The sequence below is a fragment of the Manis pentadactyla genome, chromosome 11 (genome assembly GCF_030020395.1).
Source record: "Manis pentadactyla isolate mManPen7 chromosome 11, mManPen7.hap1, whole genome shotgun sequence".
Lineage (NCBI taxonomy): Eukaryota > Metazoa > Chordata > Mammalia > Pholidota > Manidae > Manis > Manis pentadactyla.
Genome location: NC_080029.1, coordinates 75628196 through 75645665, shown reverse-complemented (window position 1 = coordinate 75645665; position 17470 = coordinate 75628196). Strand labels below are relative to the sequence as shown.

Here is a 17470-nt window from a genome sequence, read left to right as displayed (position 1 = left end):
TAGCATTTCTTTAGAATCTCAGCATCCAGATTTATGCAGGAAAAGGAATGAGGGCTACATGCTCTGCAAGCCAAAGGCTGGCTAAGACCCTCTGGGGCTATACCTTTGTTAAACAATCTATATTCTAAATATTCATTTTTAACTGTTTTTCTATTTTTCTTCATAATTTTTCTAGAATGGACTCTGAAATAATTAAAACTAAAGGCAATAAAAATTTTTATACACCCAATCACGATACAAGGAAATCCAAACAACTCTGACTACGGAGGGTGGATACTGACTATCCACACCTTTGAAAACCAAACCTGAATAAAGTGGTGGAGAAATAAGAAGTCAAGGACAGCCAGAGAGGATTGTGTAAAGCAATTTTCCTTTGTATTTGGGATTTTGTCTACACCACATAAAAGGGAATTTATTGCTGGAGTAAAAGCCAAGAACCCTTTTTAAACATAATACTGAAAAACTCTTCTTTTAGTTACTCATAAACTGAATTGATCTACAGAACTACCTGGGGGCTTTAAAAAAGTGAAGAGTCCCAGGACTCACATTCCCTGGGGTAGCAGGGCCCAGGAAACCATATTCTTGAAAGTAGTAATACTAAAAGTCCTCAGGTGCTACTATTGATTAGCAAACTATGTTACTAGGAACCTTATTTTAATCAGTATCTTATTAAAAGAGAACCCAAAAACGTCCAAAGCCAACAATAAGCTGGCATCCCACTAGTTCACTGGTCTATGGCAGACTGACATTGAATGCCTGAAAGAATTTCTGGGTAAACGCCAGGCATTACCACTGATCCAACTAAGCAATGCCATAACTCCAAACTATTATTCCACTTAGGATGCTGACCAAATTCATACCACATCTATAATGAGATTCATAATTCTAGTCAAGATCAGAGGTAGGAAGAGCATATACAGTAGAGCAATTGTTTGTTATACTCTACAATTTACTACATTCATCTCTTCCCATGTATTTTTCACCTCTTTCCTTTTCCTCTTTTCCCCCTCCATTAGTCACAGCCACAGGCAGAGTCTTGCTGACAACATAAAGCACTGAAGAGACTGGCTATCCTCACTCTAAACATTTGCTTTTGAAACCTTACTTCTATTTCAGGATCAATTTCTCATCTCATTTTCATCTCAAATTACATTTAAAACTGAGATAGGCTCTCTTTTTAAAAGAGAATTCCTTATTCCACTTCTAGGACATTACCCTAAGAATGCAGCAGCCCAGTTTGAAAAAGACAGATGCACCCCTATGTTTATTGCAGCACTATTTACAATAGCCAAGAAATGGAAGCAACGTAAATGTCCATCAGTAGATGAATGGATAAAGATGTGGTACATATACACAATGGAATATTATTCAGCCATAAGAAGAAAACAAATCCTACCATTTGCAACAACATGGATGGAGCTAGAGGGTATTATGCTCAGTGAAATAAGCCAGGTGGAGAAAGACAAGTACCAAATGATTTCACTCATATGTGGAGTATAAGAACAAACAAAAACTGAAGGAACAAAACAGCAGCACAATCCCAGAACCCATGAATGGACTAACAGTTACCAAAGGGAAAGGGACTGGGGAGGATGGGTGGGAAGGGAGGGATAAGGGCGGGGGAAAAAGGGGGCATTAAATTAGCATGTATAATCTGGGGAGGGGGTATGGGGGGGCTCTACAACACAGAGAAGACAAGTAGTGATTTTACAGCATCTTACTACGCTGATGGACAGTGACTGTGAAGAGGTATGTGGGGGGGGACTTGGTGAAGGGCGGAGCCTAGTAAACAATGTTCTTCATGTAATTGTAGATTAATGACACCAAAATAAAAATAATAAAAAGAGAATTCCTTAATAAATCATGTTCCTATTGAGAATTTTCAATGATTCCATTACCTTTACAATAAAAAAGCTCCTATTCACTAGCTTTGATAGAAGCAAGCAGTATTATCCCAATGGACAACTACTGCTCTATTCTTGAATATGAAAGAATACTTTACTCTGGCCAGATTCCTTTACTACCTCTCCTTTAAAAATATCACATTCATTTCTTTCTCTATGCCTTTGTTCCTTACTAAAAATACCCTCCTCTTCTCTGTGCCAATTTAAATCCCACCCATTTCTAGGACTCAGCTCAAATCCTAAACCTCCTTCTTGAGGCTCTCTCTTATCAGTCTAGTCCTCAGTGAGCTTTTATTATTTTGAATTCCCATGATACATGTGAATGCACTATTTACATGTCACTTTGAAACATACCATCTTCTATTGCTAGTTTTACATGCAATTGTCTTCTCTCCCCCTAACAGATGATACAATGTGCTAGCTACCCCCCATATATTATTCTATATGGAAATATGTGTACAGCAGGATTCATTAATTTTTTTGACTGATTTTTATTTAAGAAACACTGACAACTAATTTGTAAAAGAGTTTTCCCCTTCCTCCTGGCTTTACAATCAGGGAAAAAAAGAGTGCTAAGAGCAAAATGGATCAATTAAGGGTCTTCTACTTTTATGTATAAGGAGGTTTCTAAAAGAACTTACTTCTTCCCCACCATTAAATATGTCCTAAAAAATCTAATTTGAAGAAGGAATTCTGTATTAATCAGAATAGCCAGCAACTTCCATATATTCTAAAAACACTAATTATGGAACGATCACCTTCCCCATGAACACTAACATTAATGATTCAAAGTACTTGTTAATTTACACATTAGTTCAATATATTTATCTACAGTCCACATATCTCATATATATGTTCTCCTAAAAGCATACTGTCTTAGGTAGGTAGTTCCTAGAAGACAAGGCTGCATTTACACACTTTTGCTTGAGATACTATGGTAAACTGGGTGCTTAATATTTTTTATAATATGAAAAAATTAATCTTGCCTGAACCAACTCCACACAATAGGTTAGAGCTCCCTATAATATGCTCACATAATACTCTGTACTTCCTCTCATAGCACTTAGCACAACTGTAATTAATTATGTAATAATTTAATATCCATCTTCTCACTACATTGTACATTACAATAGTGCACAGACTTGTCTTTTTCTCTACCATATTCTTGGTGTCTAGCATGTGCCTGACATACAACAGGCACTAAATAAAAATCTGTTGAATTAATAAACTGCAGCAGATGCCTATCTGGGAGAATGACTGAATGTGCAATACATAACATATACAATTAGAAAAATGAAAGAGTTGTGACTGTTCCTAAACTCAGAGATATTAAGAGGTTAAAGTGATACAGATGAGAAGAAAAATTATACCACCTTATAAAGCACTGAGAGGTTAACACAACATAGAGGTGAAAGCAGGCTTCCTCAGAAAGGACGTAATTCCCATGAAAAACAGATGTCAAGTATCAATGACAAAGAACTTCCCTGGGAATTTAAGGAGACTTAGGAGGAAAGGAGGTATAACTACCTCCCCCCACCAACTACGCAGGATTGACAAAACAGCGCAGTGGGGAGGGAGATACGTACTGGGTGAATGTCTGCTGAGCTCCAGCTCTGGTCTCTCCAGGCTGCTATGAAAGTCAGGAGGCAGCAGGGAAGCCACTCCCTCAGGATGGATCATCTCGTCCTCAGACTCAGCTGAAGCTTCTGCAAAGTACAGATTGGGTCGGGGCAGGGAGGGAGTGAAGGACTCAGCATGTGGGAACTTGCAGAGGAGTGAAGGAGGTCAGGCAAAGTCATGGACACAACGTATATACTAAAAAGAGCTCTTTATATATAGAAAAACTCCCTGAGATTAAGTCCTACCTCATCTAAAGGGTAGATTAATTTACTAATAACTCTGCCTGTTAACAAGAATCCTCTTCTAACAAGATGGTCAAATTAAGTGTCTTCTTCCCTGACAAAAGGTGAACAGTAACTCACGTGGCTCCATAAACTACCAAAGCAAATACGCAGCAGTCTCAGACTAACTTATTCCTGAAATTTACTAAGCAGGCACATCTACTTGGTGACAGGAATAAGAATGAAGAACTCCTTGCAAGAAGTGACAGCCTGGGCTTACCTTCAAGTTCTGCAGCTTCTCGAGCTTCGCGTTCCAGCCGTTGCCTAAGTAGCTCCTGCTGCTTTTCCAGATACTGCTTTATGAAACTGTTCTGGCTCATTTCCTCACCAATCTGTATAGAAGACATGGAAAAGGAAAGTAAAGGAAAGCAAACCAGGAAAGATGCAAGGAAGAAAATTGCATGGAGTAAAGTTTTACGGCTTATATTTGGACCCAAGAAAGGTAATTAAATTAAAATGCTGGAAGGCCCTTTTCTAAGCTACTCTTATGTTGAGAACCAAAATAAATAGCCCTATGATTCACCAAAGATGGTAAAGAGAGGAACTGCACATTTTTTACTTTAAATATTCAGTTCCCAACCAAAGAGTAATGATGCATAGATACAAATAGAAATAAAAATTCCTGTAGAAGTATACTTTTTAATCTAAATTTTTAGATAATTAAAAATATTACCCAAAAGATAATCTAAATTTTCCTTTTAGAATATCAAAAACTAAAAGGAAAAAATATTAATTATAATTAGTTCATACCAGTTATCTCTTGTTGATACCAAAGATCAGTCTCCACCTATCCAGGAAATGTCAAACATCTCCAAAATTACAGTACTTAAAAATGTCTTACAGTGAAAGCAAGACACAAAGAAAAAGGATTTCCATTCAGCATTTTGATAGATTCCATTTTGATTGAGAAGAAATTCTTGGTAATAGTATTTAAAATTCAGGAGCTTAATCCCATCCCTTTTCCCATTTTGTCTGCAACACATACTCCCATGTCACTCTTCTGCCCTTCAGCTCTCTCTTCACAAGTCCTCCTCCTAAGAATCTTCTTGCTTAGCAAGTCTTATTAGAACTCCAGAAAAAGGAAAATCTGAATAGTTTCTATGTTATTTATAATATTTCCTAAGCATAGTAAATATTTATTTTTTTACCATGTACTTCCTCTCATAGCACTTAGCACAACTGTAATTAGAACGAGTCTCTTGGTACTCAATGGACACTGATGAAGTGTGGGCTGCATGTATTAATGTATGTATGTATTTGTTGCAAAAATCCTATGTTTATAAGAGCAAAATTTAAAGACTAAAAATGCAAAAGGATGGACAAAAGGAATATAATCATAAACTGATTACTTATACAGTGTCTTATGCTTCTTAAAACTTAACTAAACCTCTGTAAGCTGGCTAGATGGTATTTACAGCTTAATGAGTTGATAACAAGGGAGCTTAGGAAGGCTCTCTTGTTTTTCCACAGTATCTTGGGAATTCATCTAATACTGAAGCTGCACACTACTGCACTAACAAAGACCTGGATTTTTCCTTTAAGTGTATACTATAATGAAGGGGTTTTAAAAGCTGAAAAGACTCCCTAACAAGATCATGCCGTTTAAGAATTTCATTTTTTTTTTAAATATGGAATGATTTCTTCTAGGGAACTCTTATGCCGCAATCAATATACAAAGAAGATAAAAGCAGATCTAATATAGTTTAAGAGGGGAGTGTGAACTCCTGCTCACTTAGGAAGAAAAAGTATCTTCCCTAGGAAGCTCCACCAGTTACACAAAACCCCAGCAGAGCAGTTATAAAACTACGGATCTAATCCAACCTTTTCTCATATTACACATAGGGAACTGAGGAAACCAAGGCCTCCAAAGGTTAAGTTTCTTGCCCTCAGTAACAGAGCAATTCATGATGTCTAGAAGTAACTGCACTGTTAATATTAACACTAGCAATGGTGGATGATTTCCAAAAGATTGAAAAGAACACAAGAGTTCTTGATTAGCAAGTATTTTCCTATACTCCCTATTGACAATCTAATTCAAATCTACATTCAAAGACATCAACTACTTTTCCCAAATCAATGGCAAATAAATGACTTCAGATCCCTGTACTACACTTAATTGGAGCCGTATCTTTCTCCACACACCATTTTAAGAATCAAAAATTAACTAACCTCCTCTAATTCTGTTCTTGAATTCTTTATTATAATCCAACTATCCGGTATGATAACATTTTCAACCCAGGGAACTTAGGAAAATGTCGGTGAGGAATTAAGCATCAAATATACAATATCATGTCCTTCCATGTGTCTGTGCCCCCAAAGAGCCCACTCCATCTAATGAATCTTCTTTCTCACCTGGGAATTTGGCTGGAATGCAGCATGGGGTGTTGAGTGTTTCTGTAAATTTTCTAGCATTAGAGCCTAGTATAGAGAAGGGCAAAAATCAGAAGCCAGGTTAAAATGAAAACACCCACTCCTCCCTCAATCTCTTCATTAAATTCAACAACTAACCATACACACTTAAACTGTACTCCTTTTCCAGGGACCTAAAAGCCCTTTACTAATACTGTTCTCATTCATCTTTAGAAGATTCTTAAAGGTAGCCATGGTTACTACTCTGAAATGCTGAGATGTAAAATGCAGGCACATAGAGAAAAATCAGTGACCTGGCTATGTAAATAAGAGAAAAACAGTGACAGAACCAGGACTACAATCCCTATTTCTTCTGCACTTTTGACTAGTGCCCCTTCTAAATCTGGCCATGCAGGTAAAATCAGTTCAAATACTCAGATCAGTTTCTAATACATGAAACCAACAGGGGGCTGCTGGTTTCTCCCTAATTAAATTACTTATCAGTTACCCAGGACTACATCTACTCCAGTGAACTTGTATCGTTTACATGAGTGGCACCTAGGTTTATCAAATTTATACAAAGTTCGAAGAGGTTACAGAACAAAATGACCACAGATTCTGTAAACTATGGTCAGACCCAATCCACACACGCACACGAGAAGCTGTCAGCTTCTGTATAGGCAAAGGTCTGCCAATTTAACCCTTGGGCCAACCCAGCTCTAATCTACACTACTGGCCATGTATCCTAATTAACTCTAATTAAAACTTCATCTTCCCTCTGTTTAAACCAAACCAATACACACCAATCCAGCCACCTACCTCCTGAAGATCTCACCGATTCAAATCCCCCAACATATACTAATCTGCCTCACCTTTCTAATATTCATCAAACTCTTACCCACCTAAATTGCTTCTGGATGCCCTATAAATTATACACCCCTAACAAGTCCCTTCAAATCGGGTTTTTTCTTCAGCTCACCTCTAATCAAGCAGACATTTTACCCTACCACAATCCTATTCTTGGACACCGATACCAACCCCATCAACCCCTCCGCCCAACTATACCCCTAACTCGGACCCAGCCCAACTCGACCCCCTCAGGCCAGCAACGCCGGTGGTTGTAGTGGGATTTAACTCCTTCTGCAGCGCATGCGCCGAAACAAGAGACACAAACAAGGAGGGGGTGGGGGAAGGAGGAAGGAGCTTAAGACACTCCGGGAGAGCAGCGCGCAGCCTCCCGTTTTGGGCTCGCGCCGCTGCCGTTAAGGCGGGAACCGGCGCTATCTCTGTTGCAGCGCGAGCTTCATCAACCACCGTGCGCGCGGATCCAGAGGCTCGCGCTAGCGGCCTGAGCGAGCTCGCGCCGAGCCCGGACACTGCGCCTGCGCCGCGCAGACACTCGTCTCTACCGGGTCCGTTCCCTCCGACACCCCGGCAACACCGTCTCCTCACCCCTTTGAGCCGCTTGACCAGGGCACTCTTCTGCCCGCTCTTGGCTAGGCCTCTCTGCTCCAGTGCGGCCTTCAGGTCGGTCACTCGCAGCGCCTGAAGAGGCTTCCCGTCCAGAGTCACCTCCTCCAGCTCCGCCATCTTGCGTGAGGTACTCGGGTCCGTCCCGACGGCTTCGGGCATCTTCGGTAATTTCCGCCAACGCCCTTCGAACGTACTGAGCTGACCCCGCCCACGGCCGTAGTCAACCCCTCGATCACCAGTCAGAACTGCCCGGGTTCCTCCGGAACTGCTCGGGTGTTTCCGTCTACACATCGGCACCAATCGGCTCTTCTGATACTCCTAACCGCTCCCCTCTCTTCTTTCAGAGCTCAGTTACCTTCGTTTTACCGAGGCTTTGAATCGAATCTATTCGGAAGCCTTCGACTCTGGCATAACCGTAATCGCAGTTATTCGGCTATCTCCGGATCTGAGGCTGAGGCGCTGAGGCTCTTGGGTGTTTGGGGCAGTCCTGGGACCGGAAGTGCGTGGGCTGCCGCACTGGCTCTTCTTGGGGTTTTCTGGAAACAAGGAAGTGATGGTGATAGTTGGAATCTAAGCACTCTTGAGACGGCCTCCGGGTGCCCTGTGAGAGGAAAGGGGAGGTAAGCGGGGTAGAAGTTCCTCCGTGGGCCGGGCCAGACTCGGTGTTTTCGGGTTAGCCTAGTAGAGTAAGTCTCGTGCTCCCCTACCGAAACAGCTGCCGCCTCTCAGCTGAATCCCGTTACTCCCATGTAAGGCTACGTTGCTCTTTTTGGGACCTCGGAGTGCCAGGCTTCTTGGCCTGCAAAGTGGGCAAGTGGCAGCACCATGTTTTCGGACCCAGTGTGAACTAATTCATGATCACTGAACTTGAGCTTGCCGTGAAGCCACGTCGTAAGACTCTGGAAAAGTGCTCCCTTTCCCCGAATAAGAGAATAAAGTTCCTTTAGGAGGAATTGCTTCTATGGGCCAGTGTGAAAAAGGTAACCTTCCTGGACTGTTTTGGTTTAGGGGTTCCTTTGTCACTACAAACACTCCACCTTGTTGCAGAAGAAGCCCAAGCAGTAAAACAGGTCGTAGATAAGTAGAGTTTTCTTTGTTAGAGATTCCAACTGTGGGACTCAAACTGTTCAAGTTGGCTGACCTTCCAGTTGCACTGGTGATGCGACTCAATGGCAGGGCATTAATAGGTATTATATTAAATATTAAGGAAAATCGTTCAAAGACACGAATTGTCATGTTTCTAGAGCAGTGTAACAGTTGTTAGATCTGTAAACCACCAAACCTACTAGACTTTTCTCAGTCTTGTGGCTTTTCCTGTTTTTTCTTAACTTACCGTTTCTTGAATGAGGCGCCCTCACTCAGCTCTTTAATTTTTCCTGGTGCTTTACAGGAAGTATGAGGACATAATGGAGGTTATGAAGTTGGCAAATTTCAGAGGTTATATGGACATTGCCGAGAAGGCTCTTCCATCATATGATTTTTAACTCCACTGTTGATAGCTCTGGAATAATTAATCTAGGCTCTGATCAGTTGCAGGTACTAGATTAAAAATGTGTACTTTTTTTTATTTTAGGGAGGTTGTGATGGACCAACATAATGTATCTTTTAATTTTTTTCATTATTCAACCTGGAGCATAGAAGTAGGCAGGAAAGAATGAGCAAGAATGTGTTATTTTTAGATTATAAGAATGATGGAGTGAAGGAGTGGTTGGGAAGGTAATGGATTTGAAAAAGAGAGGAAGGTTGGCAAATGTGAAATGAATTTATTCATGGATGACTTCTGTAGGGTAGTCGGATAGTAACCTAAGTAAAATACTGTTTGTTTTCCTATAAACCCAATTTACAGGAAAAAATATTATTCTCTATTAGATGCTGATTGTGTAAGATTCCTTCTGGTTAGGAAATTTTAGTTTGGTTGCTCTACATGCAGTATATAACAATGCTTTTCTTTTTCAGGATGCCACTGGAATCATCTTCCTCCTTGATGCAGTTATCCTTCCCTTCTTTATCTTCAGTACCAGGCAATACTACCAACTCTTCTCCTCCCCCAATGTCTTACATCACTTCCCAGGAGATGAAGTGTATTCTTCACTGGTTTGCCAGTTGGTCAGTTCCCCAGCGGGAACGTTTCCTACAGGATCTGGTAGCTAAGGCAGTGCCAGGAAAATTACAGCCACTGTTGGAAGGTCTGGAGCAGCTCAGTGTGTCTGGAGCAAACAGACCACCTTGTATCTTTGAGTGCCAGCTACATCTTTGGGATCAGTGGTTTCGAGGTTGGGCTGAGCAGGAACGCAATGAATTTGTCAGGCAGCTGGAGGTCAGTGAACCAGACTTTGTGGCAAAGTTTTACCAAGCAGTGGCTGCTACAGCTGGTAAAGACTGATTGGCATTAAAATCAAAGAAGATAATGGTAGGTAATGGAGCCAAGGCCACAATTTTACAGTAAGAACTTCAAACATGTCACTTGAAAGGCTGGGGATAGTATTCTGATCAACTGACTGAACTCACAAGCACAGGTCTGGTTATTTCCTTGTTAACAGCGTATCAGCTGGACTCCTACTGTAAATAATTTCCGTCTAAGTAAATCCAGATCAGCAGTCTGCTGTCTAGTTTGCTTCTTTCTGGGAGATGTCAAAACCTCAAGAACTTAATGGCTTGTCTTGCACAGGAACCTACACGTTATATCTGAAGCCTACCGGTGGCCCATGGGGGTATTAAGTATATCCCTCCCACTCCAGAAACGAGAAGGGCAATAAAATGTCATGTTTTTGTAATTCAGATGGATTCAGATGGCTGGTGTTTCCACTGTTACTAGATTCTGGCAAAATTAACGTGACATGCCAACCACTAGCTTTCCTAGGGATGATGGAGTAAAATTATGGAAAAATCCGGAGGGGGAAATAATGAGCTGCTTTCTTCTCCACACTGGTTTGTTTGAATCCCAGTAACAGTGACTTTTTCTAAAGCAATATGATGTCCTTGGAGCTGGTAGCAGATGTTTCTATTCTTTGCTCTACAGTGTGAAAGCAAGTTGACATTCTTTACAGGTTAAAGGGTTTATTTTTTGTATCAAAATAATGAATTTTCAGAATCATAAGTTTCTACCTTTCTTTCATTGCAAAACTAGCATAAAGTTGATAACCAGAGAGGGCATTCTGAGAAAAGTAGAACTTAAGTGTAGACAGTAGATTAACTTTCTATCCAGTTGTCTTCCAAGAAATAATCTCTGCCCTGCTCCCATCATACTCTGGGTGACATTACACCTCCCTTATTCCTCCGACTGGGCCCTTGTCCCTTGGAGCTCTGGTGAAGGGTAAGGGGCAGATGGTCCCACCTGAAGAGCAGCTTGTTTCTGGTAGACCACCATTCCCAGTGCACCCAGCAAGATAAGTAGCATTAGGCAGAGCCCCATGGACACACCTGTGTGGGTCATGGAGGGATTATGGTCCAAGGTAACTGGCAACCTAGGAACATAAAAGTGATATTTAGCCTGGAACAATGCCTAGACTCAGGAGGTGAGGGGCTTTACCTTGTAGTATAATACATAGAGCTCACGAAACCCTGTTTCATCCAAACAATAAGCAGTAAGGAAATCAATAAGAAGGTATGTAGAATTCAAAAGTAAAAATACCTAGATTCAAGTCTCCCAGTGACTTAAGTTGTTGGAAAGAGAGGCAGTGAGAGAGCTTAAGGGAAGAGTTAGACTATGGTGTTTAGGTAACTAGACGTGACTGGGTAGTGCTTAATGAAGGGACTAGGATCCCTATGTCCTAGAGGTGGGAAAACGTTATGGGGAGAGGTGTCCCATAGCAACAGGCCCAAGGTGATCATGTTAGTGTTCTGAAATTGGTGACCCTATCTAGCATAGTATACATGTGAGAGAGCTTAATAAATGCAATTTCAAACATCAACTCCATCCAGGATTTGAAATAAAAGTACTTGAAAGTTATCTTACTTGATATATTCTGTGGTAAAGCTGGCTCCTCCATAATATACTTCTAGGGGCTGCTTCTGGAGAGTCAGGGTCAGGGCCCTTTTCAGCATACTAACTGAAGGCCCTTGGCAGCCAGGGGACTTCCGCATACGCACAGTGAACACCAGACTAGTGGTAATCGAGGCGCCTTGGAAATAGCACCTAGATGGACATTTGGATCTCTTAATGGAGGTATAGTCCCTGGAAGAGAGTATCTCATGAGACAGGTGCAGGCTCAGTGGAATGATGGAAAGTCAGAGTTAAGAAGTAAAGGCTTGAGCGTTCTCCCTGGCCCATCATAAACACCCTGAGCCTGAACTGTCCCTTTACCTGCCAGTGCCTCCTCTGTTCACCAGAGCCTGCAGTACCGCTTCTGCCAGCTCGTCTCGCTCTTCCTTCCCCAGGTAGTGGCTTGGAGGCCCAGCTAATCCTAAAGACAGCTCGAATAATAGGTGTTGTGTTGAAAGACTCACAGGTGGGGAAGTGACAGCATTGGTACTTTCATTAGTCTGACACAGCCGACCCCAAGGACAGAGGAGGAGACCATGGTACCCAGGTATCTGCAAGGTATTTGGTAGCAGGGCATAGTGAGGCCTCATTACTTGCTCAAGCTTTCTTAAGGAAAATGTTAATGGACATACAACCAGATTGGGCAGTACTGCCGTTCGAATGTCTGCATGGCTTTGTGCCCCGGCTGCAACTAGTGCACTCAGACCTACCTGAATAGCCTTTCCTGGAGGGCAGGGAGCCCAGGGGGACCCCTCCACCTGCACCTTGTATGTTCCCCTGTCTGTGCACTGATGCAAGTAGCAGCGGCCAGTGAGCTCTGATTCCTTCAGGTGTGGGTTCTGAGAGGGATGCTTGGTCTTGTCCCCAGGAAGCAGTTGTGAAGTGAGGTTGGCAAGGAAGCAACGACTCTGGGAATGGTAGATCTCCCCGTGGGGGTTCTCTGCCCCAGGTGGGAATCCGTTTTCCTTCTTCCAGCATTCACTCTGCAGGGCAGGGCAGGGCAGGGCAGAGGGTGGATGAGTGAGCCTGGATACCTTAGAACTCGACTCCTTCAGGCCCATCAGTTCACTCTTCCGTCTGCTCACCCTGTTAGCCAAGGGCTTATACATGCGGCATCCTTCCAGCATGGGGTCTGAGGAACAGCTTCCCTTGTCCAAGTGCAGATAGTGGCAGCCCAGGCCACTGTGAAAGGGAAGGGAAGGGACACTAGGATCACTGACGGCCAAACAGCCCCACAAGCTGCTCAGCACACACACCTGCCTGTACAGAAGAAGTCTGAGGAGCCAGTCCCACATGTGGAAACCAGGCCAAATTCCAGGCCAGATCCTGCTTGAGAGATGAGAAGGAGCCCTCAGGACAAATGAAGCCCCAAACGTCCCTCAGTCTACAACTTCAATCCCGCCTTAGCAGCAGATAATCCCCTTCAACCTCCTTCATGTCACCCAGGCTGACTCAGGTCCTGTCTTGACTGCCCCCTGGGACTCTCCCTTAGTTCTCACCCTGGCCCCACAACAGCTCCTCGGCTGCTCTGTGGTTGACTTCGTACCATCCTGAATCTTTGAAGGCAGCAAGAGTGATTGGATCAAGTTGAGTGCGCTGGGCACCATTGAAGGTGGCAGTCATTATAGAACCCTGGAGCAGTCGGGCCTCCCAATGTGAAGACAGAGGGCCCTAACAGGAGAGGTAACTAGTTGCCACCTGGCTGCTCCCTCTTTCCTTTCTGCAGCCCAGGGTGTTCTCATTCTCACCTCTTCTTCCAAGGGGACTCCAAGTGAGCCCCCTAGCACTCCCAAGTGTTGGGCCAGCCTATGGCTAACAGTTGGGGTGGTGAGAAGCAGCTGTCCCCCCTCGTCTCGCCTTGTCACTTGTGGCCTTGTAGAACAGTTCTCTCTAGCTGAGTACGCAAACAGAAGAAGGCAATATGAGAAGAAAACTTGGAAAGGGTGAGGTTAGAACCAGAAGGAAGGAGTTCATGAGGTACTACATGATTCCCTCTAGTTGACATGGGAAGACATTGCCCTCATTCCTCTCATTTACCTCTGGGTCCTGAGGGGCAATCCCGCCACTTCTTGAAAAGCTGTGCAGAGAAACCCAGGACATGGAGCAGTTCATGTAGTGTGGCCTAAGGACAAATGACTGAAGAGTAAGGGGGACTGGACTTGCAGCAGAATTGACCCAGCCACTCCATAGCCCCTTTGCCCCCTCAGCTCTTCTTAGAGCATGAGGCTCCACCACTTCCTTAGTAGCTTTTCCCACCTGAAGGGAAGCTGAGTGACCTGCCCCCACCCTCAACCTGTCTGCATCTCCTTATTCATCATGCAGCAGTCACCATGACGATGTCACTGTGGCTGAGGCTGGGGCTGGTGAGACGTTGGGCACAGTAGACAATGGTACCAGCGAGGGGCCTGTCTTCTGAGTCCAGCTGGCAGCAGGCAGCATAGGCTATGACAGAGGGCTGTGGATGGCCAGGATAAGGTAGGAGCAGAAAGGAGGGAAGTGGGATAACAAGAAATCTTCCTGAAAATAGAGGCCCAGGGAGCTCAGCAGCAGTAGTACCAAGGGATGGCTTGGGGGGTTTTTAGTCCCCACCCAAACTTCATCAGCATGACCCAAGTTACCCCAGATAAGCACAATTCAATGAAAACTGCTTTGATGCTCCCTTCCTCTGATATTTAAGATGAAGAGAGGCAGAGCAGGGAAAAGGGATTTGATTTGAACCTCACCTCTCCGTGGCACTTGGAAGTGTGAGCAACCCGCACGTACAGAAGAAAATCGGTGTTTTGGACCCCAGGCCCATCTGGCTGGACCAGTTGTGGGGGACCCTGCTCTGGCCACAAGGCATAACCATGGAGATGGGCATCAGGGATCTGGCAGGGGGTTGCAATGTAATGGCTGGTTTAGCAGATGGGTTGGGGGATAGGACAGTAGGAAACTAGGTATGAGGCATGAGGGGCAGAGGGTCTGTCTTTAGTCTGCCTTTGTTTCATCTAGGCAGCTGGTTAGAGTAGGGAGTCCTGCTGTCCCCTTACCCCAAGTCTCTGATTTAATAAATTGCTGGGGTGGGGGAGGGGCTCAGGACTCTCATTTGTTAGGAAGCATGTTAAGTAATTCTGATGCTGGTTGTCTTGGAGAGGTCTAGGCAGGCTAGAGATCTTCAGATGCCCAAGTCTGAGAAGTTGCTCTCACCTTTGCCCCCAGGCAACTCTCTCCTTTATATCTTGGGTTCAAAAGGCTGCACCTGCCAAGAATGAATACCTGTTGGCAAGCTGGAGACATTTCTGGGTACCCCTGATGAGGTATTGTGTACATTCTCAATGACATGATCTCTCACCTGTGGTAGTTTGGGGTGTCCGGGTCTCCCCAGACAGCATGGCAGTACTGTGCAGGGTCTCGACTCAGAAGCAGTGGTCCTTGCACGGGAGGGACTAAACAATAGGAGATAGGAGAGATCAATTTCTCAACAGCTTAAGAGTTCCAGTTCCTTTTCTGTGGTGGTCTTCCTGCCCAGCCCTCCCTGACTCCTCTTGGCGCACTTACCTGCTAGGACACCGTGCAGTCGCTGAGCAGCCTCTCTCACTGCGGCCAGGGCCCGGGGTTCCCCTCTCATCCTGTCTCCCTGGAGTTCAGAATCCCAAAGTCCATGTGATACAGGATCTCCAATATAGCAGGTTTGGATTCGCAGGGGTTGAGGATCATGAGGGCCAGGGAGGGTGAGGGAGGAAGAGCGGAAGTTTGGGGGAAGTTGGGAGAAGTGGGGTGTGAGAAGGCTCACAGACTTTTGTGTCTCATCGTGTAGACATCTGCTTGTGGCAGCCCCCACGAGTAGCAGTAACAGCAGCATTTTTCTTCAAGCATCTCCGTAGCCTGCCCTGGACCCTGTCTTCTGTTCCCTCTTCCCTGCCCCACTTACCTCTGGCCCTCCTCCCTTTTCTACCTATCTCCATGTCCCCTCCACCCTCTTACTTATTTTTTCAGGATTTGAGTGTTGTTGACTAAATCCACAGTTCCTGCCAGGAGGTCGGATGTGAACTACAAGGGCCAGAACTGCCTCCTCCTCGGGTGCTAGAGGTGGAGAGCTGGGCGAGGCACAGTGTTATTCCTGAAGCCACAACTGACCTTTCCAGAGAGGAGCCTGCCTACTCCAGGAAATAACTCTCCTTAACCCTTTCCCATCTCTCATCCTAATTGTCCTGCCCTTCTGAGTGGACAACCTTGAACCAGTTCCAGAACTAAAAAATTGGTGTTAACATAATGGTGTGGTGTGGTGTGTGTGTGTGTGTGTGTGTGTGTGTGTGTATGGTGGAGGGGGTATTCTTTGCTTCATAGAGGCCTGTCTGTCTCATTGCGGTTAGTCACACAAGGCTTATGTGCCTCAGAACTAGCCCAGATGTCAGAACAGGGTGGACCCTCAACTGTAAGACTAAGGCCGTCTCTTCCATTTGTGTAGGGGTGCTTAATAGATGCTCAACAAATACATCTGTAAGAAGCTGTTGTGTTAGCTCTGCGGCTTCACAGAAGCCACTTACAGGCATGCTGGGGAGGGAAAGTAAATGTAAAACGGACACCATAGAAGATGCTCACAGCTGTTCCTGCTCAGCTCTTGAAAGGCACTTTGTTTTCATTGCTCATGCTGTGCTTTCACTTCCCGTTTCCCAGCCTGGATAGCACTCCTTCTCTGCCAGCCTGGCTAATTCCTACCTTCCCTACAATTACTCTGGGAAGCCTTTCTTAACACCACCTGCCCAAATTCCACAACTGCCAGAGGGGGAGGGGACCACTTCACAGAGGGACCTCTCCTCCCTGCTCCTAAGCACATTTGCCTCCCTCTTTTGAATTGTTGGCTTGGTGGCACTTCCTCCATGCCCTGCACAGTCCTTCAAGGCAAGCCTGTTTCCTAGCCATCTTTGTATCTGCAGCACTTGGCTCAGCCAGAGAGCCTAGGCATCAGTTTATGGATGAAGAAACAGAGTTTAACCCCATTATTTAACTTTTGAAGAAGCAGGTCAGGGGTGAAGTGATATAAGACAACATAGCTAAATAGTGACAGACAAGAACTAGAGTTTAGAGAAGGGATGCTCACTTCCTAGGGAAGCTGGATTTTATACTTTTACATACCAGAGTGGTGGCTGGAACTACCAGTTACAAGGGAGGCACCCAAACTCTGGAGCCAAACCAAATTTGCCACTTTCTATCTATGCAACTTGGACTCCAGGCCTCGGAGTTCCCATTTGTAAAAGGGATATGATTGTACTTACCTGAGAGTGTTGTTACCAGGAGAAAGTGAAGATTGTAAAGCGTGAAGATCAGTGTCTGGCTCATGGTGAATACTGAGTCAAGTAGAGACTGCATATTCTACAGACACTTCCAGCTCTGTGAAGAACTATTCTATTCTTATTAATATGAGTTACATAAATCCTCAGGGGGCTCTTGTTCTTTTTCTAAGACAAGCCTAGTCTTCTTCTCCACATGACAAAAGCCTTAAATTTTTTTTTTTTTTTGTCTGGGCCTGCCCAGTCTGTTCGGCACCGCTGTACCCAGGACCTGTGGGGCTCTCTAGTTTTCCGGTCCGTGGTTGCAGTTGCTCGTGATGTGTTGCTGCCCCCAGGTGGCCACACTGAGGAGGGCGTGCCCCTGCTGGGGTTAGGGGATCCTCCTAACTCCACACCTTCCACAGAAGCAGCACAAGAAACACCGGCTGGAATACCTCCCTGGAAAATTCTTCTCTTTCAAGATCCAGCTGAGAGGTTATCTGCTGTGGAGACTTCTTAACTTCCCTGGGCAGAGTTGGCGCGATGGCCCCTGCTCTCCAATAGCACTTTCACATCTTTGAAGTAGTGCTTAGTAAATTCTCCTGACATTTA

General features: G+C 44.4%; 3 protein-coding genes and 1 long non-coding RNA gene across 9 annotated transcripts in view; 2 read left to right on the top strand and 2 right to left on the bottom strand.

The window, feature by feature from the left end:
• Window positions 1-8089, bottom strand: part of ACIN1 (apoptotic chromatin condensation inducer 1) — a 31188-nt gene extending 23099 nt beyond the window's left edge. For 4 of the 5 annotated variants that reach the window (XM_036884558.2, XM_036884560.2, XM_036884559.2 and 1 more), the window contains exons 1-4: window positions 7607-8089; window positions 6158-6223; window positions 4026-4137; window positions 3491-3610 (exon numbers count right to left, since the gene is read on the bottom strand). In XM_036884558.2, coding sequence (XP_036740453.2) covers window positions 3491-3610; window positions 4026-4137; window positions 6158-6223; window positions 7607-7918 — 610 coding nt within the window. In that variant the 5' untranslated portion in view covers window positions 7919-8089. The remainder of the gene's footprint in view (window positions 1-3490; window positions 3611-4025; window positions 4138-6157; window positions 6224-7606) is intronic. The other variant, XM_036884562.2, reaches the window with a different exon arrangement.
• Window positions 8090-8112: 23 nt separating this feature from the next.
• Window positions 8113-10405, top strand: C11H14orf119 (chromosome 11 C14orf119 homolog). 2 transcript variants are annotated; one of them, XM_036884571.2, is made up of 2 exons: window positions 8113-8704; window positions 9584-10405. In XM_036884571.2, exons 1-2 carry the CDS (start codon window positions 8589-8591, stop codon window positions 10008-10010), a joined length of 543 nt encoding a protein of 180 aa, XP_036740466.2. In that variant the 5' UTR covers window positions 8113-8588; the 3' UTR covers window positions 10011-10405. The 2 variants fall into 2 exon arrangements, with proteins under 2 accessions (XP_036740466.2, XP_036740468.2); XM_036884573.2 differs by having other exon boundaries at window positions 8115-8247.
• A 322-nt stretch (window positions 10406-10727) lies between these two features.
• Window positions 10728-15524, bottom strand: CIROP (ciliated left-right organizer metallopeptidase). The gene is given in 15 exon segments (XM_036884575.2): window positions 10728-10913; window positions 10916-11091; window positions 11583-11762; window positions 11931-12160; window positions 12320-12592; window positions 12695-12791; window positions 12866-12935; window positions 13109-13280; window positions 13358-13503; window positions 13647-13731; window positions 13939-14064; window positions 14333-14476; window positions 14796-14847; window positions 14941-15034; window positions 15147-15524. Coding segments are annotated over 15 exon segments (2178 nt in total). The 5' UTR covers window positions 15451-15524; the 3' UTR covers window positions 10728-10884.
• LOC130679538 (uncharacterized) lies at window positions 15375-17470 on the top strand. Its single transcript, XR_008992538.1, has 2 exons — window positions 15375-15863; window positions 17124-17470. It is a non-coding gene; the product is annotated as an uncharacterized LOC130679538 (long non-coding RNA).